Below are 24,970 nucleotides of genomic sequence, written 5' to 3' on the forward strand. Positions count from 1 at the left end.
AGAGAGAGAGAGAGAGAAGGGGGAGGAGCAGGAAGCATCAACTCCCATATGTGCCTTGACCAGGCAAGTCCAAGGTTTTGAACCGGCAACCTCAGTTTTCCAGGTCGACGCTTTATCCCACTGCGCCACCAGAGGTCAGGCAAGAAGAATTTCTTAAATAAGAGCAGAGTGAAAACCATAAGAAAGACTAGTAAATTTTATTTCATTAAATTTAAGAAAAAAATGTAAATAAAAGGCACCAAAAACAAGTAAAAAACGACCAGAGAGATTAAAAGAGATTTGCCATGCACATAACCCAGAAAAACAAATCTCAAATACATAAAGAACTCATATGTATCAATAAAAAAGATAAGTAGAAAAACATGCAAAAGCTGTAAATAGAAAAATTCACCATCAGAGAAAAAGCTCAAACATCCCATAAACATATCAAAAGTTAAGTCATCTCAGAAGTGATTAATTAAAATATGGTACTATTTCACATATATAGGTCAGCTAAAAACAAAATTGCGATAATACTTTGATAGTATGGAAATTCTGATCAGTTCTGGTAGTCCAGTTACCTTGAAGACAGATTTGACAGTAGACAGTAACACTGATGACTGGCACACCAAATCATCTAGAAATTTCATTTCCAGAAGATCTTATTCATGTGCATCACATGTTCCCCACAGTACTGTTTATCACTGCGAATGTTAGAAATAACCCAAATGCAAATCAAGGTGAAACTAGGTAAATAATCTGGGTATACTCATACAATAGAATACTGTACAGCAGTCACAATGAACAACCTAGTACTCATAGCAATGTCGAACATAAAAGTAATGTTGAACAATAAAAGCAAGTTGACAAAGGATATGAACCATCCAACAGCATTCATATAAATTTAAAAATACCAAGAAACCCAAACAACCAATCTGTGTTTTGTCATAAATACTTATTTATATGTATATGATGGTCAGCTTTTAGGATGGCTCTCAATGACCCCACTTCCTGGCATTTACCCTTGTGTCCTCCCCTCCCCCATCTACCAATTAAATAGGGCAGAAGTGATACCATGTCATGTCCAAGATTAGTTTAAAAAATAACTGTGGCTTGTCTTGAATGTTTTGTTGCATTGTCTCTCTCTCTCTGCCATCACTGGTCCTGGGGTGACCAGTGTCTTGGGGACACTCACACATGCCTGTAGCAAGGTCCACATAGCAAGAAATGGAGGAGTCCTGGCAACAACCACAGGACTGAGTGTGGAAGGGGACCCTCCAGCCTTTAGATGCTGCAGCCTCAGGGGAGACCTTGGACCAGCTAAGTCACCCCTCGATTCCTGACCCTCAGCACTGCACAGGCTCGTAAAGTGCTGCAAAACTGGGGCCAGGCTGTTCCATAGCAATACAGAACAATCTGGGGTCCTTGTAACAACGCAGGGAAATTATAAATGTGGTATCATTACAAGAACAATATACCAACTTCAGTGTAAAGGGTAACTGTGGGGAGCGCAGCAAGGCGGGGCTTTAGCCACACTGACTTATTTACTTTTTATTTCTAAGACACATTCTTAAAGAAAATAGGACCGAACCTTAGCATTTGTTAAATCTGGGTATTCTATGAGTGTGTACATAGTACATGATTTCCTGTGATTTCAAACATTTTATTTAAAACATGCTGTAAATTAAAAATAAACACAGAAATAGAAAAAAAAGAAAGGCAGGGTCTCTTTTCCATTTACTACTGTGCCACAGACCACTGTCTGGCTCCTAATTGCAGCCCTGAGGGGAGCAATTACTTTAATGGCTAAACAATTTGCCCCACTACAAGATGCATCAATGTACATTCCCACCACTGGTAAAATCCAACGGCTAAGTACTCAAACCTTAAATATATTTTCAAAAAAACAGGAGCAACACACTTCAATAAGAGCACCTAACCAAGAATGCATGATGAAATTCAGGAAAACGTCTCTGCCTAGAGACGCCTAATATCAAACTGCTTCCAACAGCACTTCCTGTAGGAACAGACAGGGACGATGATCTCCGCAGCACTAACTGAAGTGGACGATGTAATGGCTGTTGCCATAGCAGCCTCGACTTGGGTAGTATTTAACGGGAGAACAGAAATGGTGAGGAAGATTGCTTTGGATCTTAGATTCTCTGGGCTAAAATAAGTAAAATGACCACAGCCAGAGATACGGTGTTTCAGGCTGTGTGGCCTCAGTCAATGCACAGAATGAGGCCCCCCTCAGTGAACATCAAACAGGCTGAAAGAGTTAATGCCGGCCGGGAAGGTTCACATTTACTCATGATCAAGATTCAAAAAATGACAACAAGTTCAAGGCCCTCCGAGTCTGGTCTCAAATACAAGTCAAAGAACTCTTCACAGACATTGAAGAAGAAACACCCCAACATTGTAGATATGTACATGGGTTGGATGATTTTATTTATCTAGAATAAGAACAGGCCTAAGATCCCAGAAGTATATTTTCCTTTTCATATTTCTCCTCTATTCTCCAAATCACTATATCTTGCACGAATGATCGTGTGCTCAAACAAAAATACAAAGCATCACCTACTGACTTTATTTATCAGGATTGCCATTTTAAGACCATGATATAGGCAGTAAGAAATAATCACTGAAATCCTTCCCTCTTGAATAAATCAGCCATGATTGGCATTTTGCCTGAACACCCCCTTCTTAAAAACTCTGATTGATTTTTGATCAGAGTGAAGGTCTGCATTCGGTGAGCGTTCCTGCCTGTCCTACAACTATATCTCAGGCTTAAGGCCTTCTTTCATCAAATTCATAGTTCTTTTCCTTCACCACGTGGTGATCTTGTATTTCATTATAACCCCCAATTATTCTTCTGTCTCACCTCCCTGTAGTTGGTTCTTTTTTCTGTTTCACATTTGCCTAGTTGTTCTATCCCTTAGCATGTTAGAAATACAACTTGGGATTTCAAACTGTTTCTGACCCTGACCAATGCACCAGACTTTTTCAGCCTTCTGATACCCAACGGGAAATGCAGTAACTCTCTGACACTTCCCCCTGCTCACGCTTTCTCCACTGTCTCCTGCATTCCACCTATGACTTGCCTAATCCTCACTAGCTCGACTATTCATCAGAAGCACCCGATCCTCCCACCCAACCGTGGGAGGGAGACACTTCATTCCAAGGCAACTGTCCAGTCTGAAGACATTTTCAAGTTTGAGGAGCTTAACTGTCCTATCAACTTTATTCTGCTCTTCTGGCTTCTTCAAAGACCTGGCTAAGCCCCAAGCCAGGCTTTGCAGGACAGCGCTGCTCTGTCACCTCGTGCCATCTCATCAAAGGAATTCTACCAGAAAAACGGGCTACTTGTCTCATTATTTTAGGATTTTGAGAAATAGCAGTGACAGGCGAGTACTTCTTATTTCATAGGACTTCTCTGAGGGAAAACATACGCAGCTGATCTATAAATTTTCTTCTTCATTCCTTCCACTTTCACTGTCAAACATTATAGTTCAGGTATATTTCATTGATAAGACTTTGAACATGGGTAATAGGCACTAGTGAATCAATTCAACAGCAACTAGCTTATCAAGAAGTGTTTCCAAGTGAGTGAATTGGTATAAGTACTCTAGTTAGGTCTCCCGGCCCAGAGCAAGCATTGCTTACCTGCACAGGGGCTGGCCGCAAAGCCCAACCTCTTCCGAGCTCTGTCGAAGACCACGTAGAAGCCCTCCATCACAGTAGCACCAATCACCAGTGCATTCGTGGAAGGCGAAATGCCGAATCGGTAGCATTCATAATTCAGGCCAGCCCCCATCATGGGCTGGATGTAGAGCTGTGTAAGAGGAAAGAGTGAACAGCAAGAAAAAGCACAATCAGGCAACAGCACACAATTGTCACGGTCGCAGTGTGCTTAGAACCCTCCAAGGTGCCAAGGGGAGCCACAGGGAAAGAAGATACCAGCCCTGCCATCCAGGAGTTGAGATCATAATCATGGTGATAAACATTACTGAAAGTGACTGAGACATGTACATCACCTGTAACTGTACACAGGCATCACCATATAAGATTTCTTTCTATCTATCTATCTATCTATCTATCTATCTATCTATCTATCTATCTATCTATCATCTATCTAATCATTCATATATCCATCTGACTGGTGATCCATCCATCCATCCATCCATCCATCCATCCATCCATCCATCTACCCACCAGTTATTTATTGAGCACTTAATATGGCTTAGATACTGTCCTTGGTGTCAGCAATACCAGGATGATTAACACATGGTTCCTGCCCCAGCAAAGCTTCCCATCTGTGGAGGAGGCAGGTAAGTAAATATTGAGTTAGAAGTGGTCCCTTCTAGTGATAATGTTAACCTGCTAACTCTCTCCTCATCAAAACTCTTTTTTCACTTAATTTCTAAGACCGAGTCCTCTCTTCTTCCTCCTAACTCACTGGCTGCTCCCTCTCAGGCGTCTGTACTAGATTTGCTTCACCTTCCCCAACTGTCAGCATCCAAGAATTCCAGAGCTCTGGCTTCCCCTATATTTTTCCTCCTAGGTGACTCATGCAGCCCCCTGGTCCTCAACACATCCCCTGTGCTCTATGCTGAGACTACCAAATCTTTATGTCCAGCCCAAACCTTTCCTGCTATCGTCACACTCTTCTGTCCACTTGTCCACTCATCACTCAGTTGGCATCTCAAACACAACACTTACAGAAATTGAACATTGGATATTGCCCCAACCTGCTCTTCTTTCAAAGTTCTCTGTCTCAATAAATCCATGACAAAACCATTACTGAGGCCCCAGAACACTGAGTCAGTATCTTTAAACTTCCATCAAAACCATAACCAGAGTCAGCAGCCTTCTTTTGAAACAGAACCTGAATCTGATCACTTATCTCATTTCCATTGCTACCACTTTTGTCCAGGTCATCATTGGCCTTCTCTCATAATCAGAGGCCGATTTAACGGCGGGCGCACTGGGTGCGTACCCCGGGCCCCAGTTTCTGAAGGGCTCTGCAAAACCTCAACTTTATATTTTTTTCTAATGACACCAAGTTTGGTTTCATATGTGAAATTTTAACATTAACAGTATAGTATATTTTTTATTTATTTAAAAATATGGTTAACATGTATTTTTATTTTCCTTGTTTCTCTCTTTTTTAAGGGGCCCAATATTTTTTTCTGAGCCCGAGACCTCAACTGACCTTAATCTGCCTCTGCTCCTAATCTACTACAAAGGGTCTTAACTGGTTCCAGGATGCCATCTTTCCAAAGCGATGGTGTCATCCCATCCTCTATCAAAGAGTCAGAATCACACAGGTGAGATGATTTTCTCAGTACAAGAGGGAGGACCCATCACAACCAGAGAGAAGAAATAGCATCAACAGACCAGAAGTTCTGAAGTGTGTGAGGACCCTGTCAGGCAGGGCCCATGCAGTGTTAAATAAACACACAATATGGCCCTTGACAACCCCTGGAGGCAAGAGTCTCTGAGGTTGTGAGTCAAAGCTTAAAACAATCAGTGAGAAAGCAATATCCTATCAGTAACAACAATTCCTCTGATTTTTAATGGCAAAGTATTAAAATGTAGGCAATTAAGAGAATAGAGTGGCTTACTGTGAAATAATGACAAATATTTGGGAAAAATAAAGCAATAAAGTACAAAAATAAGTGAGAAGAAGGATTTTGCCCTAAAGGACAAAAGCAATAAGAAAAACTTGGAAGAACAAGTCCAGACTCACAGGCAGTCTTGGGCAATGTGAGCAGTGGGAATGTGAGAGGTAAGGATTTTGGAGGGAGGAGCAAGGACAGAAAGGAGACCAGTGGGAGGGGCTGCCCAATGATGACTGAAGGGCAGGCGGCCAAGGAAGAGGTAACCGAGCAGAGTGGGGGGTGCGGGTCATTAGGATCCATGAGCATGAGAACAGTATCTAAAATCTGAACAGGAAAGGAAACCAGAAGTTGTACTTGAGAAAACGTTTATGTGATAAAACGGACACCCAAGAAAGGTTAATGTCACTGTACTTCACAAACAGGGAAGATCAGAGGGAGAGGCGTTTCCAGGCAGAGAGGTGAGCAAGGACACAGTGGTGGTAGTTCCTGGAGTCACCAACTACTAGACATCAAGCAGCTGCTATGTGTAGGGAACTGTTCCAACAGTGAGAGCTCTGCTCTGACTGATTTGTCTGTCATCCCTTCTTCAAGGCAAGGACTCATTCTGTTCCTCACTATATGGTGCCCAGGCACGTAATATCATGCCAGGTATACAGGAAAACCTCGATCAGTGTGGGTGAAATGAATGAGTGGGGCTAAGCTTCGATCAGTGTTAAATAAAATATGCAACTTCTCATGAGGATCATCTTAAATTAAGAAAAGGGTAGGGGTGGCCAGTTGGATCAGTAGAGCATTGACCTGGCACATGGATGCCCCAGGTTTGATTCTTGTTCAGGGCACACAGGAGAAGTGATCATCGGCTTCTCTCCCCTTCCCCTTCTCTCTCACTCTCTCCTCTCCTCCCTCAGCTATGGCTCAATTAGTTCGAGCACATCAGCCCCAGGCACTGAGGATGGCTCTGTGGAGCCTTTGCCTCAAGAGCTAAAAATAGCTTGGTTGCAAGCATGGCTCCAGATGGGCAGAGCATCAATCAGCTCCAGATGGGGGTTGCCAGGTGGGTCTTGGTTGGGGCACATGAGGGAGTCTGTCTCTCTTACTTAAAAAAAAAAGGTGTGTGGGGGGGTACAATTAGCTGTCATAGAAAGACAGACAGACAGACACACACACACACACCTCTACCTTTGAGTGAACTAATTCCATAATGGAACCCCAACAATTATCAAGTACAGTGCAACTGATGATACTGATGCAAACAGAACTTGTGTCTTTCACTCTGTTCTTTCTGGGTGTCCCAATCCACATCCAATAAGAATTCCAGACTGTAAATCTGTAACATGTTGGAAAGCTTAAGTACTTCTCTGGATCTCAGAATAAACACTGCCTTAAACTCAAATGAGCACAAATTGATGAACCAGTGGTATTAAGATGAAACTATTTACATTTATAGGACTATATAAAAAAAAATCAGAATTTGACTGTGAGCCAGGAACTGATTTTTTAACAGGCCAAATTGGACTCAGCTCATGTGTTTCTTTTTGGAAAACAGCATTGGTGATAGACCAAATTTAAGGTAACTGCCTTTCTACGACTCATTTCTGCCCTCGCCCGGCTGTAATAGCTGGTGCCTGGGAGTGCCAGGGAGAGGCTCTAGTCTGATATTTTGTTGGCAAGGAGCCCTATGATTGCCCTAATGTCAGGAAAGGGGTTGGGCAGGCAGAGCCGAGGAGTTAGATGTCTCCAGCACTGTTCTTGAGGAGTGTGAGGTTCTCATGATTACTCACAACTGTCCACCTATAATCCTTTCCAACAAGGCAAAGAAAAGCAAACATGGTGACATTGATTAAAAAATCAGATAAATGGTGGGAAAAGTTGATTTCTAAAAACAAAAAACGTGAACATGTCAAAGTCAAGCAAAAAAAAATCTAGAGTTGCATAAGTGAGACTAAGGCTGAATTTTTATGCAGAGATACGCAAATAGAATGCAATTTCCCCAAACCAGTCTCCCTATATTCCTATACTCACCCAGTGCTCAATCCTAAAGCAGCCGACAATTCCCAGGGACCCTTCAGCTTTGAGGGCTATTACCTGCCCTGGACATAATAGATTTTTCCCTGAGTGCCTGCTTTTCCCTCCTGCTTCTTACGAGTCCTCGACTCTGCTGGCCATCCATATGCCATTTTTATTTGCCAGCACACATCCACCTTTGTCCTCCAGCTAGGTTTAAACTTTAGTTACAAACCACACTGATAAAATAATGTCCACATTTGGCTGGCTGACAGATCGAAATGTAATCATAAAGAGTACATTATTTTAAAGGTGCCGAAAACATATCATTCTAACATCACACTTTGCAGTACTGTTCATCCAAGGATACGGCGGGTTTCTGAAAATGTCACTGGCAAGTACTATTATTTCTCCTTTGGAGTTAAAGAGGCAGACACAGAAAGGGCTAAATGATTTGCTTAAAGTTATAGTGTGAGTCAAAGGCAGTCCTGAGATAGGTCATAACTCAGGCCTCCTGCGCTCAGTCTGTGTGTCCATTGCTGGGCTGTATTTCTATCTTTTCCCCAACTAGTGCCCATTTCTGGAATGTACCCTCCCCACCCCCCACTCATATAAAGTTGAAAATATGAGAAAAGGGAGCATCATTCCTTACTGGTTTCTTCTGAAATTACTCCTCCTTTCCTGTCCCCCAATCCCACTCCTTTATCCCAGATCCACCAAATCTTAGCAGAGGCGCACGGACTTACCCACTGAACAAACAGTTACCAGACCCTACCCTCTACTACTGTATGACAGAGTTAGGGAAGGAGGGATGGTCTTTTAAACTCATGGTTCTCATCTTCAAGGAAATAATTTAATTGAGAAAGAAATATAAGTGTGTGTGTGTGCGCGCCTGTGTTTGTTTCCAGAAAACAGAAGTCAAAGGAAAGAAAGGCAATGGCGTAAAATACCCTAAAGACATGACCCCATGTCAGATGAGTAACCTGGAAAATGCGCATTATGAGTTTGAAGGGCAAGCTCACAAACGGGTGATTCTGCTCAGCAGAGAGTCAACAAAAGATGGGCTGTTTGGAGTCCGGTCTGAGAGGGTGGGAAGGACTTAGATCTGCAGATGGAGTGAGGATCAGAGGGCATTTCAGGCAGAGGGTGGTTGGTGCAGGGATGGCGGAAACAAAGGTCAGGAGAGGGGAGCAGGCAGTGACCAATGAGCAGAGGATGGAGGGTGTAACAGGGGATGGGCTGGAGAGCAAGGAAGGCCCGGTGGGCAGGTCATCGAAAGCCACACCAGGGAAACAGACCACCTGCATTTAAGCAGTGGGATCGACAGCTTTGGGTTAGGAAGATCTAAAGGAAAAACAGACTGGTGACTGCCTGGAGGGCATGCTGGCAGTTCCCGGAGTGGTGGAGGAGGGACATGAGCTACAGAAGAGCTATGGGGAGAAGAGGACGAGAAAGAGGGAAGAACATGACAAAGGAACAGACACTGGTCTACTTAGTTAGATCTTAGGATGAAGAAGGAATCAATGATGTATTGAAGATGAGAAAACATGTTGTCTTCATCTCTGCAAATCCAGTTTTAGTCTTTATTCATAAATAAATAGCAAAAACCCATATGTTGGTGTTGTGGGAGATGTTGCAAAAATATCCTCATTTCTTGACATTTTCTTGTAGTCCATGCCCGTATGATGTGACGCGGCAGCCCTGCCCCTACCCGGCATAGGGACCTGGCATCTACTTCCCCTTGGGTAGGCAGCTCTGTGCAAGAAATGGTAGATACAATAGTTCTGGGCCAAGACTTTTAGGAGGCCCTGTGTTTATTCTCTCTCACTCAGAACCCTGTCACCACAATCTGAGGCATTGCTGGACTTTTAGACAACAGCCCCATCACTCCATTGACCTAGCCACCAGCTAATGAGTGAGGCCTCCAGACCACAAGGCCAACCTAGACCCAGCCAACCCACCAGCTGACCAAACACACACAAGCAAATCAGCAGGCCCGCCAGGCTCACCAACAGGAATTAATGCTCACTGATTAAAGCCACTGGTTTTCCTGGTGGTTTGTTATGCAGCACCATTGCATATCTAATAATCAATACCTAACACGGGTGCGACCTCTGAATACATCCATTACGCACGAAGTGCTTTACCTCCGCACGTTACGCATGGAAGAGGGACCAGCACAAACGCAAGCCTGTACCTGAGGCAGGATCGTGATGCGGAAGGATCTGCTGGAATTCTCGTCTCGCAGGTAGATGGAGATTTTAGGGAAGTAAGACCAAGGTGTTTCAGAATTCGACCAGCATGCTAGCTGGGAGCCAGTCCAGAAGCCATCAGAGAATTCTGGAATCTAGACAAAACACGATCGTGAGAGAAACAATGACTAGTCCAGTGCGTCAACAGGAAACAGCTCCCAGCTCTCCTTGTCACCTCGCCAGATGCTCACAGAGATAAACAGTGTTTAATTTGGACAGTGCAGTGGAGACACCAGTTCCCTGGAAGAGTAACAGTGATGACAAAATAACAACTATTAAAATTACTGAGGCATGCGGAGCACTTACTAGCGTTAGGCACCATTATACACGCTTTGCAGCAGTAATCACTTTAATCCCCAAACTCTGCCATCAGTGCGGAGTAACATGAACCCCTCTGCTTTACAGATGAGAAAACCAAAGCACAGAGAGGGGAAGTAACTCGCCCACGGTAACACAGCAGTTGGCAATGCCTTTTTAAAAGAGAGATCAGATCCTAAATATGGCCCTTAAGGACGTTTCAGACATCATCTCTCCTTTGAATTCCCTGAGCTTAGCAAGCTTCCTCCTGGTGCAGAGTCCTTTGTGGGAGCTCCAGTCTTCTGGAACATCTCTCTCCTCTTCTAGATCTCAGCTCATATAATACTTCATCCAGGAAGCCCTCCCTGACTACTTCATATAATGCTGGTTCTCCACTGAGCATCCCCTTCCTATAGCACCTGCAGTTTTAAATTTATTGTGATTGGTTGACTTCCATTTCCTTCACTAGAATCAGAGTCCTCTAAGACAGGGGCCTGCTCCCTGCATCCCCGTGTCGCCCTAACACCCAGCCCATGGGATAGCCTCAGGAAAGATTTGCAAGAAATATGAATGGGTGGGAACACAGGACGTCCACCTGTGCCTCTCATCAGGGGATGGTACCCACACATGTCCACTAGCACGAAAGTTGTAAGTTCCACCACACCATCTCACTAGGACCAGTGAAGGCACCCAGGCAGGCCTACCCTGTGCTTGCCCGCTCCCAGAGGGAGAATTGTACTGGAGGCTCCTCTTCTAACACATGTGCCTCTTCCAGCACAGAGTCTGGCTTGGATGACCGCTGGAGGAGTCTATGATAGGGAAGAGCTAGGAGAGAGGGGTGTTTGTCAAGGAAGTGTCCCCGAGGTAGAAATACCTGGGCTGAGTTGAGCAGCGAGTGGTCATTAGTGAGGTATGTTGGGGGAAGGAAGGCAGGGCATGGGACTCACTCTACTGGATGTCACAGATGATGACCATGGAGGCTGGTGCAGAAGACAGGAAGGGGCATGAAACAGGCTGGGAGAGAACCAGGGGCACCATTGTGCGTTTATCAGAAATCATTTATCAGAGATCTGAGCTTTACCGCACGCCAGGTGTCATTAAGGTTTCAAGTAGGATGTGTGTAGGTCACTTGTTCTCCTAGTCCAAACTCCAGGGGCCGCCCTGAGGCTAGACTGCTGAACTCCAGAGTTACAGGCCAAAGGGTGGAAAGCGGTGATGTTGCTGTGGGTGGGGTCACTTAGGAGAGGGAAGGGAGGAGAGGGGGCCGAGGACCCACCAGAGTAATGGGCCAGCAAAAGCAACAACCAGGAAGAGGGAAGGGAAGTGCCAAGAGAAGGGTGTGATGGAAGTCGAGCAGGAAAGCAAGGATGCTGTGGAAATAAATGGGGCAAGAACTGAGGATGTCATGGTGTCACAAGATGAAGGCAGTGTGAGTGTCACATGCTACACAACCACACATGCAGGCACCAACCCATCCTCCCTCCTGGGGCAACAAAGAAAGAAAATATCTTGTGGTCTCTTCATCCATCGAAGCTTGTCCTCCTGGACTGTTCGGGAATGATCTGTAAAATTTCTAATGCTGGCATTAATATAATTTCTCCTTTTATAAAAATTAAGTCCATCTGAACTGCATCCTAGGAATGAAACTCTTGCCAGATGAGATGGTAAGAGGTGGGGCAGTCATTTCGCTGGAAAGGGTGTGGCTGGGCCTGCACCCAGGGCTCAGAGCACCAACATCAGCACTGAGAGCACGTCCAACCACACATGGAGAATGAGGCTCAGAGAGGCCAAGTAACTCACCTAAATGGCACAGCTCAGAAGTGGATGGGGGATCATCTGCCTGCAAAGGAGTTTGGGAAGCCTCCAGGGACTAAGCCATGTGGGGGACAGTTTTGACCTCAGGTCACAGAGCTTTAATGTCAGAAATCATCTAAAAGTGGGGTCATCCTGCTCGTGTGCTTTAGAATGGGAGAAGCACATGGTCCGAGCCACACAGTGTTGCAGCTGAGCCAAGGTCTCTGTCATGCGCAAACCCCCTCTCCCCCCAGGTCATTTCAAAATACAGACCTACAAACCATTCATTTCTAAATCCTGTCTCTACAACCCATGCCAGGAGCCAGAGCCCGATGTCTGTGCTGTGCTCACCCTCCGAAGCCAGCTCTTCCCCTAAGCAGCAGGAAACCTGAGCTGAGTGACTGGCTTAGACCAGCCCAGCAGATGGAGAGAACAAACCCTCCTTTGGTCCACACACACAGACAGAGATACCACACACCCCGCCCAAGACAAACTGCCTTCCCGGCTTCCTCCTTTCTGACACAGGCACCGAAATCACAGGATCGTTGTTGACAAGGCAAACAAATGTTGTAGTTTCCTTCCTTCCACCTCGTGGTTTTCTTATAGTTAGTCCTTCTGAACACATGACACGATGACCTCAGGAGTGCCAGAGCCCCGTGTTCTGTCTGTCAGCCACAGCCCCGCGTTCTCACAGCCCCGAGAAGGGCTGACTTCAGTCGGCAGGGGCCTACGTGAGGCATGCTAGAGTCACACACGGAGGCTCTCAGCGTTTCCTTGGCATAGTGGGAAAGCATGTATAGCTCAGAACATATGAAGATGCTCATGTTCACTCTACTGAGGACGTCTTTACTATTGGGGAAAATCAGCTGACTACTCCAGATTTCAAGCCTGGTCTTACGTGCAGCTAGCATTCTAAGTTTAAGGCTCTAAAAATGCCACACACACACACACACACACACACACACACACACACCCATTCAGCAGATATTAGATGGCTGTGGGCTGTCGCCTTGAAGACCTGTTAGTTCCAAAATGGCCTCCATGTTCTTTCTTTTTTATCAATATTTCCCCTCTGCCTTCTTTTTGTTTGCCTGCTGCTCTTCCCAAGGCTGTTTTAGACGTCTGAAGTTTTGGTTCAGGATGACCACAAGCCTTCTCTCCCTTCCCAAGTTTTCCCCGTAATAAAATAACTGCTATTCAATGTCCTATCGATGCTTTTTGAATTCAGCCATCCCAATGGAGTAGGGAGATACTCAGCCCAATTTGATACTGGGATAAAGACACTGCAGGAAACACTCATTTTTGGTAACATTGTGAAGGTGGCCCTGCACAGATGGACACTTATAAAAACACCCAAGAAGCCCAGAGAAATGTTTATATTGTATTCAAGCAGTAGCAGCACCGTGTTTAGACATCAGCTAGAAGCTTCTCTTTACCGAGCACCTGCTATGCCTGGCACCTGAACCCAAACCTCAGAACAAGCCCACTGACAATGCAGAGGCTCTCAGAGGCTACGAGACCTTTCTCCAGGCACTCTGCCAAGACATGCCAACAACTAAATTAATTTCAGTGCCACTGGACAACCCCAAAGCTGTGATCTTTCCAATCAATGCCATTTGTCTACTCTGATGCCTCGGACAAGAATGTTGGGGTCACACTGGGACTACCATTAGCCAGGTCCCCAAAAGGCATGTTGTCCTTGACCATGAATTCAGTTGTATTTCCGAGCATGACCATACAATAATTACTATATTGGCCAATAAGTCCTTGTCTTCTGTGAATCCATTCTTTCACGGAAGAATTAAAATCCCAACATGGTGTGAATGAAGGCCTAAAAGAAGTACGGTTTTTGCTTTATATCTTTAGTTTTAAAGGCTATAAACACATTCCTGGTTCCCTATTTATTATAATGTAGCATATTACCAAGTGCTTTTTCTCTCAGAGTAAAATAATGCATTACACCCACTCACTATTATTTGGAATACAAAAAGGCCCTACTCCTTCAGGTCCACATCCTCTCAGGTTAAAACTAAAGAAATGACTTGCTGATTAACATCAAAGACTAAGATTGTGAACTTTATAAGTAATAGTTAAAGAACAAACAATCATTCTAAGTCCTCAGATGGAAACAATGAGAACACATGGCACCACTACTCAGCATGAGGTCATGACCCAGTGTCCTCCGAGATTCACCAGCGCCCTGAGAACTCACCAGAGACATGCGGGCCACAGCTTCGACCACTGCATCGAAGACCTTCTGGGGCAGGCGCAGCAGTGTGGTGCCGCTGTCTACGATGGCCTTGTCCGCATTATACTAGAAGAAGGGGAGGGGTGGGGAGAAGCCTCATGAGTGACAGGGCACTCCACATCAGCACAGGGCTCCAGCCACCATCACTGTGCCTCTGTTTTCTACAAATTCAGGCAGCCCACCTGCCTCCTTGGTGGCTACAATTAATTTTATATGCTCAGAGCTTGGAAAACAAGCTCCAACTTCACAGATAAAGAAACTGAGGCCAAAAAAGGAAGCAACTTGACCAAAAATCAACAACCTTCCCAAAGCAGAGCTTGTTCCTTATGCAGAGGTGCCCAAATTCCCTTGCCAAGGAGCCCCCATGGGAAAAGAAGGAAGACACACTTATCTCCAGAAGTTGCAATGACACATTAAATGCCATTTACGTAAATCATACAAAGTCAGCTCTCTATTATGTTGCCAATGGAGGGAGAACTAGAGCCACATTCAGTAAGAGGATCTCACATGCACACAAACACATAAACTGGCTATATTTTATTTTAGGCCCTTTGATTCTACCACTGGCTTCCTTAATGGCAAATAAGTGTCTTTTGACAATAAACACAGTGTGGACTTAGCACTATCACAGTGGACGAACAGACCACCATTGATCAAGTTCTCATGGGTGTCTCAGAGGCACCTGTGCATAGGGGCATTTGTGGTGAACTGAGTGGTGTGTATGGAAGGAAGGGATGGAAAGGCTGGAGGTATATAAGGCAGGACTCTAATGAAGTACAGTGGTTTTCATAGACCATTCTGAAAGTGTAGCAGATGGAGGCTCCCTCAAGTCCTCATGATCACAATGCCATTACGGGCCACAAAGAAGCCACAATGCAGCAAGAGGTGTGCACAAGGTTAGAGAGAAAGCTGGCCTCACAGAGCTGCAGGCCTGCCTCCTTTTGGCATAGCAAGCCATGCTCATCCTTGGAGTATAGCTTTTCTTCGAGTGAGAATTATATCCTGGGGAGCAGGTAGCTCTGAATGGAAGATAAAACTAATGACTTATTTTTGGTTTCATGTGGCTGATTTTTTAGACCCTCTCTGTCCCCTTACACTGTATAATGCATCCTCTTCAACAGAGTCCAAGCAAAAGGTGTAGCTCTAGGTACTTCTCACTCACCACTTTAGGTTGATTTTCCCCTATTAAGCCAAATAGTGGTAAGAAAACTTTTTTTTAAGAGGAATCAGAAGGCCCTGAACCTTTTAATGTCATGAACCCTTAATTTATCTTGCAATGTAATGTGCCTTCTGATTTCATATTCATGTCCCAGCTGTGATATTCAGGTGATCCAGGCACACACAGACAGGTAGGCACAAAGAGCTCAAAGTGTAGCTACCTCTCTGCAGTCCAGGTTAAGGTTCTGTCCCCCGATTTCCAATTTTAGAATTTCTATCTGATAATACCACTCCTCCTTGATTGGAGTATACCAGATATCTCCTTTGTACAAACTTGGCTCGATTCCACCCAGCACCTGGGAAGGAAAACAGTCACAAGAGTAAGAGAAAGAATATATAGGCATAAAAGTCTCACACAGCAGCATGCCCTTGTAAGGCGCACCTTCACTGGAAATAGTACTTTCACTTCAGTCTGATGTTACACAACAAACATATTAAGCTTGGGAATCAAGCAGGAAGATTTTGCAGCCAAGTATTCAAAGGTCAAACAATATTCTGTCCCAGTCTAATTAAGATGCTTTGGTGGCTTCTTTCATCCAAAGAAAGAGCAGGGAATCCCACCTTTACACTATGGAGATTTTGTCCCGAAAGAAATGCAGTAAAATATTAACCACCCAGACCCACAATACGTTTAGTTTCTCAGAAGACAGAGGATGAGCTCTCTCATCCCACACATCTGTATGGAGTGCTGAACAAAACGGAGCGTCCTTAACCAAAACTTTATTTTGCAAAACTATATAACCTTACCCTACAAATCCTGGGCTGCCCTTTCCCCTGGAAAGGGGTAGAAAGGTGTTAAGAGCAAGTATACTGCTAACAAATGGAAGTTAGCTGTGCCTGCTTCTCATAGCGGGAGAGCAGAGGATTAGGCAGCACCCGCCCTGAGGGAGGAGCCTCCTGTCCCTTCTCCTGTCACCTCCTATTTAGATGTCTGGGTGCAGGTTCCATAAAGGGGACACTCAGGCTACAGCATGTCCACAGGGCCATGGCCTTGAATGAGTCACTAATAAACACTTTTATCTGCATGAGTGTGTGTGCATGTGTGTGTATGTGTATTGAGAGAGAGAAAGGATATACAGGTGTCCCTTGTCCCTGTCTCCCCAAACTTACAAAATCACAGGCATCCCCTTTCTTCCCCTCCCCGGAGTAAGGCCCGCCTGGTACATCCCTCCCTGTTTCTCACTTGCCCCTCCCCCCACCCATCAAAACCAGTTACTTTTTTTTTTTTTTTACCAGTTACCTTTCAAAGGGAAAATTTTAAAAAGCTTTAATAGAATTTGGGGAAGCAATGAGAATCATCTTCTGGATGGCAGGATGATTAGGAACGATAAAAATAATACCCAATTCTATCCATCTTTTAAAAAGCTTTCTACAGTAAAGATTATCAAAATTTTCTAGGAACTGTGTTTGCCTATATGTCCAATATTTCTATCAGGGTTTTTAATAAAATGAAAAAAGGAGCCCCAATGATTAATGAGTTTTCGCCTGTTGAAGACTGAAAGATACCCACAAGACTACCTCCGTTGGTACCAGATCCGGCCACGGGCAGTCCCGCCCCACACATCTGCATGGAGAAGACATTGGGGATTTTTGCTTGCGTCACGAGGGAATCAAAGAACGTCTCCAGAGAACTTGATGGCTGCAAGAGGATGATAAAGGACAGTGCTTCACGCTGTATACTCTAGACAAGGAACGACTCAGGGTAGATGCTGCTTTATACTTAACATTTAATTTTTTTCATGGCTAAACAATAAACAAGCTTATGATTAAGGACTTTCAACAATAAGTTAGAAACCTCCAATAGGATTTCCTACTACTTGGTATCTTTCCTTTTTGGTATGACTGTGTTGTAAAAATGTAAGTATTTCCGGAAGCTATTAGAATGCTGTCACATTTATCATCATGGCTGCCTCGTGAGGCGGGTGTGGAGGTATGGGAGCGGACTACCGAGGGTGGTGGTAGGTTCTAACTGTGGACATTTTGGGGTAAGGAGAGAATAGCTGCAGTTGTCCATCACACTAATAAGAGGTGCCTGACGTATGGGAACAGTTTACCTCAGATCCCAGATGGTGGGACAAGGCTTAGCTCAGGGACCTGTCTGCTGAACTCTGGTGAGCAGGGAATTAGCAGGACAGGAACAATGCTATACTTCTCAAGTTGGGAAGCTGTATTATTCCCCACAGCCATATTTCACTGGATGTCCTCCTTACATGGAGCTGTACATTTAATGGGATATCCCCATTTCTCCAGGACTCAAGAGAAAGAGGGATGGTCTATGGATGGCTGAGTTGGGGGTGGGACCACGGGTGCTGGTGGTCATAAAGGAAGGTCACAGACTTGCACTGAGCTTTTGGCTTTGACAACTAGGAGATCTGAGAGTAAGTCACTGCAAGTGTTAGGTCTTGGTGAGAACTTAACTGTGGTAGCACAGATGCCACATTCCAACCAGCTATGGTTAACAGAAGGCATGGTCATTTATTATCCATGAGATAATTCTGGAGGAAGGAAGAGGAGAGCTCCATTATCAGACAGATATAAATCTTTCCATTTATTCAGTTCATTTGCACTGGTTTCCCACTCAGCGTTGTAGAAACTGGCAGAATTTGGTACAATGTCTACGTGTAGCCTTTGTCTCCACACTTTGTGTTTGGGTCCTTGAGAGAGAGAAAGGCATCCCTTGAAATGGGCTGGGCCGGGTGCTGACCATTTTGCCCATCTCCTTTTGCCCATCTTCCTGAGAAGCAGCAAGGTAAACACTGCTCGGAACTGAATCCTGGCTCCAGCACTTATTAACCCTGTGACTTGACCCATTGTTTCCTTAACTGTACAATAGGGATAAAATAGAGTTGTCCTGGGGCTTAAGTGGGTTGGTATCTCATACAGGGCTTGACACAGTGCCTGGCACACACTCAGGGATCTGTTACTATGCTGTTATGTCATTCCTCAGTAGGACTGTGCCCCAGGATCCCTGTACAGATTTTACAGCACTCTGATCCCACAACCAAGAGAACCTGGTTCAGAAGGTGTGTGGTTGGACCCACGCATCTGTAGTGAGAGACCCTGTGGGCGGTTCTGATGCACATCCTTGGTGGGAAGATCTGGGATTGAGGAGGGACCATCACACACTATGGCCACCACTCACTGCCCCATCAACCCACTTCAGAAGCACCTTTGGGTGTCCACCCAGACCAGCCTGTCCTGTTTCCAGCCGTGCTTCCTGCACGTGAATTACCATCTCCTTTAAGAATGTGGAGCCCATTGTTGGTAACCTCGGAACTGCACAGATGAAAAGATTACAGGTCACTGTAGAGAGTTTGGACATCCCCAAAAACCTCAAGTAGTTTATTCCCAAGGGGTTTTACATATTATTAATTCCAGATAATTTAGCTTTCCTCTGCCATCTTCCAAAGAATCAGCATATAAATATAGTCATTTTCAAAGTCACATTGTTGGTGACAATGTATTAAGGAACATAAGTTATTTCCAGTGTGCAAATCTCATATTAAGCTCGGCCTATGATACTGAGAAAAGAGGGTGCTCCTGAACCGGTCTGGGCTCCACAGATGGTGAGACATGTACCTGGGGGCTCTGACTGCCTTGGATGAGGGGTGAATCTCTGTCCCTCAGTGTGTACATCTTGAAAGTGGGGATAACTTGGCCTTACAAAGTCCACCTTGTGCAGAGGTCATGGGAACCGACACATTGTAAAGTTCTCAGCCTTCTGTCTCATGGGCTATTCTTTCTCCTTGAGAAGTCATGGGGCTGGGGACCCTCCTGCTTGCTGGCCCCTACATGGCCCCTTCCCTTCCCCCCTCCCCCATTTGCTAGTAAACTTGAGCTGAAACAAATGTTTGTATGAGGAGAGAAAATAGGCTTTCCCTTTGGGACCAATGGGGGCTCCGCTGTCACCAGCCTGCTGATCCTGTGACCAGGCTTCTTTTCTGTTTCCCACTTAGCTCTGGCTCAAAGCCTGACCCTGAGCAACAAGGTGTGGTGCCCGATCTCAGGCAGGAGGGGTGACCTCCTTCTGCTTTGCTCAGGTGTATGCAGACCTGCCCAGAGGAGCGCCGGTGTCTAGCCCTCCTGCCTCTGCCAACGCTTCCCTTCTTGGTGGAAATTCCCCAGGCGTTGGCGAGCTTGCCTACTCCCTCCCTGTACCAGCACTGCTTCCTTTGAGTCAGCCCAGTACAAATACTGGGGACCATTCAATCCTGCCTTTCCCTGTTTTGTGAAGGTTCTGATGCTGACGGAAGCAAAGTTCCAAACTTTCTTCAAGTGGCTAGCAATCCCTAGGGTGGTCTTTCAAGTTGTCCCTACTCTGGCTCCAGGTGTCCCCTCAGAAGTGGTCTGGAGCCACAGGGGTGGGGGTGGGCACGAGGCTCTCTCAGCCTGCTGGGGCCCCCTTCCCCTGCCAAGGCCCCAGTGTCTCCCAGAGGCTCTATCTTCATATGAACATATTGTTGGGCAGATAAAATATATTATGTTCACTTTGTTAAAGATGGCACTGCCAACATGGAAGCCCGTTGCCCAAGTGATAATATTAATTGCCCTTCTTGCTTGGGATGGGTGTAATTATGTTAATATGTGTTGGGGGAGGGCTTTCGCGCCAAAAGGTTTTAAAAGGAAGAGAGATCATGTTCTGGGGAAAGAGTGATTACATTCTAGGAGGAGACCAGAGAGGAGAGCAGAGAAAGGCCACGTGGAGGAGAGGAGAAGCAGCCAAGATGGTAGAGTGCTGAAGGAGAAGCCAGTTTGTGCAGAGTCTGTACAGAGAGAAGGCGATGAGGAACAGAGGTGAATAAGGCTGGTGAGGTAGAAACTTTTGATTCTAGGAAACTCGGATAAGTCAGTGGCGTTGGGAGCCCTGAATGGAAAGGTAAGTGTTTTCCTATTGTGTGTATTTCTTGCCTGCTGGGTGCAAGCTAGGATTAAAGCTAATGGCCCACCAGTTCTTGGCTCCATTGTTTCATTACCGTCTGTCCAAATCAAATGCAAACCTGCATGGGCCTTACAGTTGTGATGGTGGCCATGGAAACTGGCTTTACACATATAAATTCAATAAATGTGTTTTCTTTTCACCTGATGCTAATTAAAACTTCTAAACAAAACCTTAATCAAAGTGATTCAGATTCTCAATATTTTCAAATGATACAAGTAAAACAGATAAAAATAAAAGACAGACAATAAAAGTAATGCTAACAGTATATCTTGCCAGATGGTTCAAAGAACTGTGCCACGCAATTTAATTAAAAAAAATGCTTAGAAATGTCATTAACTGTGTGACCTGTGGTCTGTTTCAATCCTGTGATTCTAACGGACCATCTCTGACAGCCTGGACCTATTCATCAGTCTCTCTAATGACGGGTGTTCAGAATCCTCCATCACTCATTTTACTTAGATTCTGGGTTAGTCTTACCTTGGCCAGGGCAGCGTACGCCAGTCCAAGTATCCCATTCCATTTAATCCCAGGCAGAAAAAAATTCTCTGACTCAAAGATAGTGGCGACGTTGACAAGGAAAGAACTATTGAAGCCTTTGGGGATGGTGACAAAGTCCTCCCCCACCAAGCCGGTCCAGCTCCCCTGTGTGTACTTCACAGTGACATCAAAGCCCTTGGATTGGTAGGTGCTGGACCTGGAGGGAGAAGAGAAAGGAAAGGACTATGTCTGGGTGTCTGTCTGGCATGATGGCTGCTATGATGGTAAGGGCAGCTGTCCTAAGCACGGAATCAACTGTGAGCAATTCTTAACAGTGTTGATGTCGACCCAGTTTAATTTCCCAGAGAACGTCATCAATACTGTTTGGGTAAGGCGTCTTCTGTGCCAGGTGTAATGAGATGCTGGGTTAACATGTAGCCCCTCTGTATAATGCTTCTCTGTGCCTCAGCAAAACTCCGTGGGTCAGCTGCTTTCCTTAGCTGTGTTAGTCTGGGAAGGCACAGCCCAACTTGGGTACCTGCCTGGCCGTCTGGCTCTGTGGGGACCCTACACCACTGCTTTGTGACACAAGGAGGGGCTAGCAGTCTAGAATGAGGTGCCACCAGCTTCTGCCAGCAGTGGCCTAGGATTCACTATAGCAAATAAAGACAAAGCTATGCTCACCAACACCACGTGCCTTTCTCTTCAGGCCCCACACTACTTCCTGACGTCACAGTTTCCTTCAGGGCATTCCTTCAATGCCCCAAAGCTGTTTATACTCACAGCAAAATGTGAGGGGAGGAAGCAAATTGCATGCTGTGACACAAATCACTGTGATACCATCTACAACCCCATATGCCTATGGCCCTAAGGGTAGGAGTCACTCAAACACAATAGCAAACAACCTAAGACAATGGACAGGGCCACTGGAACAGAGACAGACAACAGGCCAAGGAATGCATAAAATTGCAGACAGTGATAAGAGCTATCCAGGGAATGAAGGGGGGGGAGGGGAAGGCAGTGCATACAAAGATAAGGAGCCATGGGGGAAGGACATCCTGGGGAGAGGACAGCAGGTGTCGAGGCTCTGGGGTGTTTAATAATGTGAGGTAATTCTTACAGTAATTTGAGTTTGAAAACTCAAATGGACTGTACACAGCAAGGCGTCCAAGGACGATCTATCAGTAAATACGTGGGCATTAAAAGCCGTTTCCAGAGGACAATGGTCAAATTTATGAGAAGTGTCAGATTACCCAACAGATAATTCTAGAGTGTTCTTGTGGGCCTACAGTTTTCATTTCATGTTGTTTTAATAGTAAGTCTCTAAACATTCAGGTTCACAAGTCTTTGTTATACGATTACATGAAAGAGAGTAGTCTTCTTTGAAGTTAGGAATGTGATTTGATCCAAGATGACAAGACCTTTTTTTTCTTGGTACATCTGAGAAGTTTTAAAATAACTGTCTTTAATTCAGTAAATTGCACTTCTGAGATTTTGATCCTAAGGAACACCCAGGAAGCAGACAGAGGTTTATGTACAAAGGCAGTCGTTATGTTTTACGTACAAAGACAGTCCTCATGTTTTACTGATCATAGCAAACAGCTGGAAACAACCCAAGTGCCCAGTAAAAAGGAAATTGTTTAGTAAATCTTTGTACATCACATGAAGGAATAGTATGCTGCACTAAAAAGCAGTGTTTATTAAGAAATTTTCAGTGGCATAGAAAATTAAGGAAAAATCTTATATATGTGGCAGAATTTTTAAGACAAGTAATTACACTAAGATATCAACGGTGGCTACCTCTGCAGGGTGGGGTTTTGTGAGGGGAGGAGGCTTGCTCTTGTGGTTAGGCCCACCACAGTTTTTGCATATATAACTTTAATAACTAGAGGAAAAAAGTTATTTCAAAAATGCCTTGTAGACATATTTTGAAGAAATTTACTTTGTTCCAACTTCCTAATAGAATAGAAAATACGAAGAATGTGTAACTTTAGTATTTACTTCCTATGCTGGCTCACTTGCCTTCAAGAGAGAGCAGCATGAAGTGAATGCTTTGTGTGCACATCTCCTGACAAGGGCAGGTGCAGATGACAATGTGAGAGTGGTGGGCCCTGGCACCCTCCAGCAATGACACAAGGAATGTGCAGAGTCCAGTCATAGAGAGGTGGGCACCTGAGGATCAGTGCCAAGCTTTAGTGACCATGGACATTCAGGTGCGCTTGGTAGACAGCTGGGGTGGCACTCCTGTACACTGATTATTAATAAAAATAGTGAGTTATTCAATCCCTTTTGACAATTAGGGGTCATTCCTCAAGTTCAAATATACGCTACTGCTAACAGAAGAAGCTAATTATTTTTAAATGCTTGGCGAAAGTGATCTAGCACAAGGTTGGTACCCTTTTTCTGTAAAGGGCCAGAAAATAAATGTTTGGGCTTTTGTGGGTCACATGACCTCTATTACAAATACTCAGCTCTGCAAGGATAATGAGCAAGCAGCTCCTGACAATACATAAGCTACTGTGCCTGCCTATGTTCCAATAAAACTTTATTTATAACTTGATTTGGGGGGTGTGAATACACAATACAGTGTACAGAGATATGCTATAGAATTGGGCAGCTGGAAACTATAATTTTGTTAACCAGTGTCACTCCAATAAATTCAGTTTAAAAAACCTTCATTTATAAAATAGACAGCAGGTCCAATGTAGCCTATGGACCCTAGTTTGCCAACTCCTGATCTTGAAGATTATTTATCTCCTTAAAACAGTTGAAAGTACCATGACTTTCTTTTGAGAAGTTGTTTTGTTTTTACTGTGTCTGGCCTACCAAAAACATTGGAATCTTATGTAAACCATAAGAGCCTGAACATCTACTGAGTACGTCTTCTACAGTGTTTGAGCAGGTTACTATTCCCCTGTACAGGGTGAACGTTCTGGATATTTTGTTGCCATTTGCAGAGAGACAAGAAGCAGATGGAGTTACATTGCTAGGGTTCAAGTACTAGTTTACCCTCTTATTAGCTGTGTGATCGTGAGCCAAGTTATTTAACCTCTCTGTGCCTCAGTTCCCTCAACTAAAAAATGTGGATAATATAGTACCATACCTCTTGGGTTACTTTGGAGGATTAAAAGAGTGAATGTTATCAAGCATCTAGAACAAAACCCTGGAACACAGAAGGAATGCAACAAAAATAGCTGCTGTTATTATAATTAATTACATAATCACCTTTATTCAATGTCTGAACTATCAGAAAATGTAAGATTTCCCCCCCCCCCCCTAGAAAATGTTCCTCTAGAGTTTCTCTTATGGATTATCCCAAACTGTCTCATTCTGAAGTCTAGCCACCCCACGGGAAGGGGAAAAGGTGTGAGGGAGACTTGGTTATGGCGGTGTGGGAGGTGGCAGAACCTGGCAGGTTTCCAAAAGGCAGAGCTGTTGTGTATTCCAGTCCCGCACTGCCCAAGAGACCTCGGTGTGAGAAATAGTCTCTAATGATGAGGTGGCTATTGACCACCTAAAATGTGATTATAGTATGACTAAAAACACTAACCATTTATTTAACATCAATGAAATAGCCAGATGTGGCTAGTGCTGACCCTTGCAGAAAGCACAGTCCTAGATAATGGAGAAAAAGTAGTTCTAAACTTATATTCCCAGGGATCCTCAAACTAAACCTCCATGAGCAAAAGCCCCAGCGATGAACTGTAAGCAGCTCTGAGTGTGACTAGTGCACAGTTTCCAGCATTAAGTTAAAAACCCAATGCATTCCTCCATCCTCGCGTTCTGACGTCCTATTCTTGGCGTTAAAGGGCTTCAGCTCTCAGTGGCTGTGCACATTAATTAACCAAACTGAGAGAGCCCAGATTGGCTTTTCCCTTGTACCATCCATTCCGCATGTTCAGAAACAGCAATCAGTCATGGATGTGGGGTGCCAGGGAAAAGTTCACTCACAGCAATAAAATCACTTTGAACCAAATTCAGGAGACGTTCTCCCTCTGATAAGAATGTTCAGGGGACATGGGATTAAAAAGTGACATCAATTGAATGGAGAAGAAAAGAGCCTAACACATTTTATTATTGTGAAAAAACTCATGACTGTTTTCAGAGAACATAAAGGAGAAGGAGGAAGGGCAGAGCTCAA

At 44.6% G+C, this 24,970-nt stretch overlaps 1 protein-coding gene across 1 annotated transcript in view; it reads right to left on the reverse strand.

The window, feature by feature from the left end:
* BACE2 (beta-secretase 2) overlaps positions 1 to 24,970 on the reverse strand; it is an 81,960-nt gene that overhangs the window by 23,691 nt on the left and 33,299 nt on the right. Inside the window, exons 3-8 of the mRNA XM_066370161.1 lie at positions 20,830 to 21,046; positions 16,924 to 17,052; positions 15,575 to 15,709; positions 14,160 to 14,261; positions 9,802 to 9,951; positions 3,643 to 3,811 (exon numbers count right to left, since the gene is read on the reverse strand). Coding sequence (XP_066226258.1) covers positions 3,643 to 3,811; positions 9,802 to 9,951; positions 14,160 to 14,261; positions 15,575 to 15,709; positions 16,924 to 17,052; positions 20,830 to 21,046 — 902 coding nt within the window. The remainder of the gene's footprint in view (positions 1 to 3,642; positions 3,812 to 9,801; positions 9,952 to 14,159; positions 14,262 to 15,574; positions 15,710 to 16,923; positions 17,053 to 20,829; positions 21,047 to 24,970) is intronic.

Source organism: Saccopteryx leptura, chromosome 2, assembly GCF_036850995.1.
Source record: "Saccopteryx leptura isolate mSacLep1 chromosome 2, mSacLep1_pri_phased_curated, whole genome shotgun sequence".
Lineage (NCBI taxonomy): Eukaryota > Metazoa > Chordata > Mammalia > Chiroptera > Emballonuridae > Saccopteryx > Saccopteryx leptura.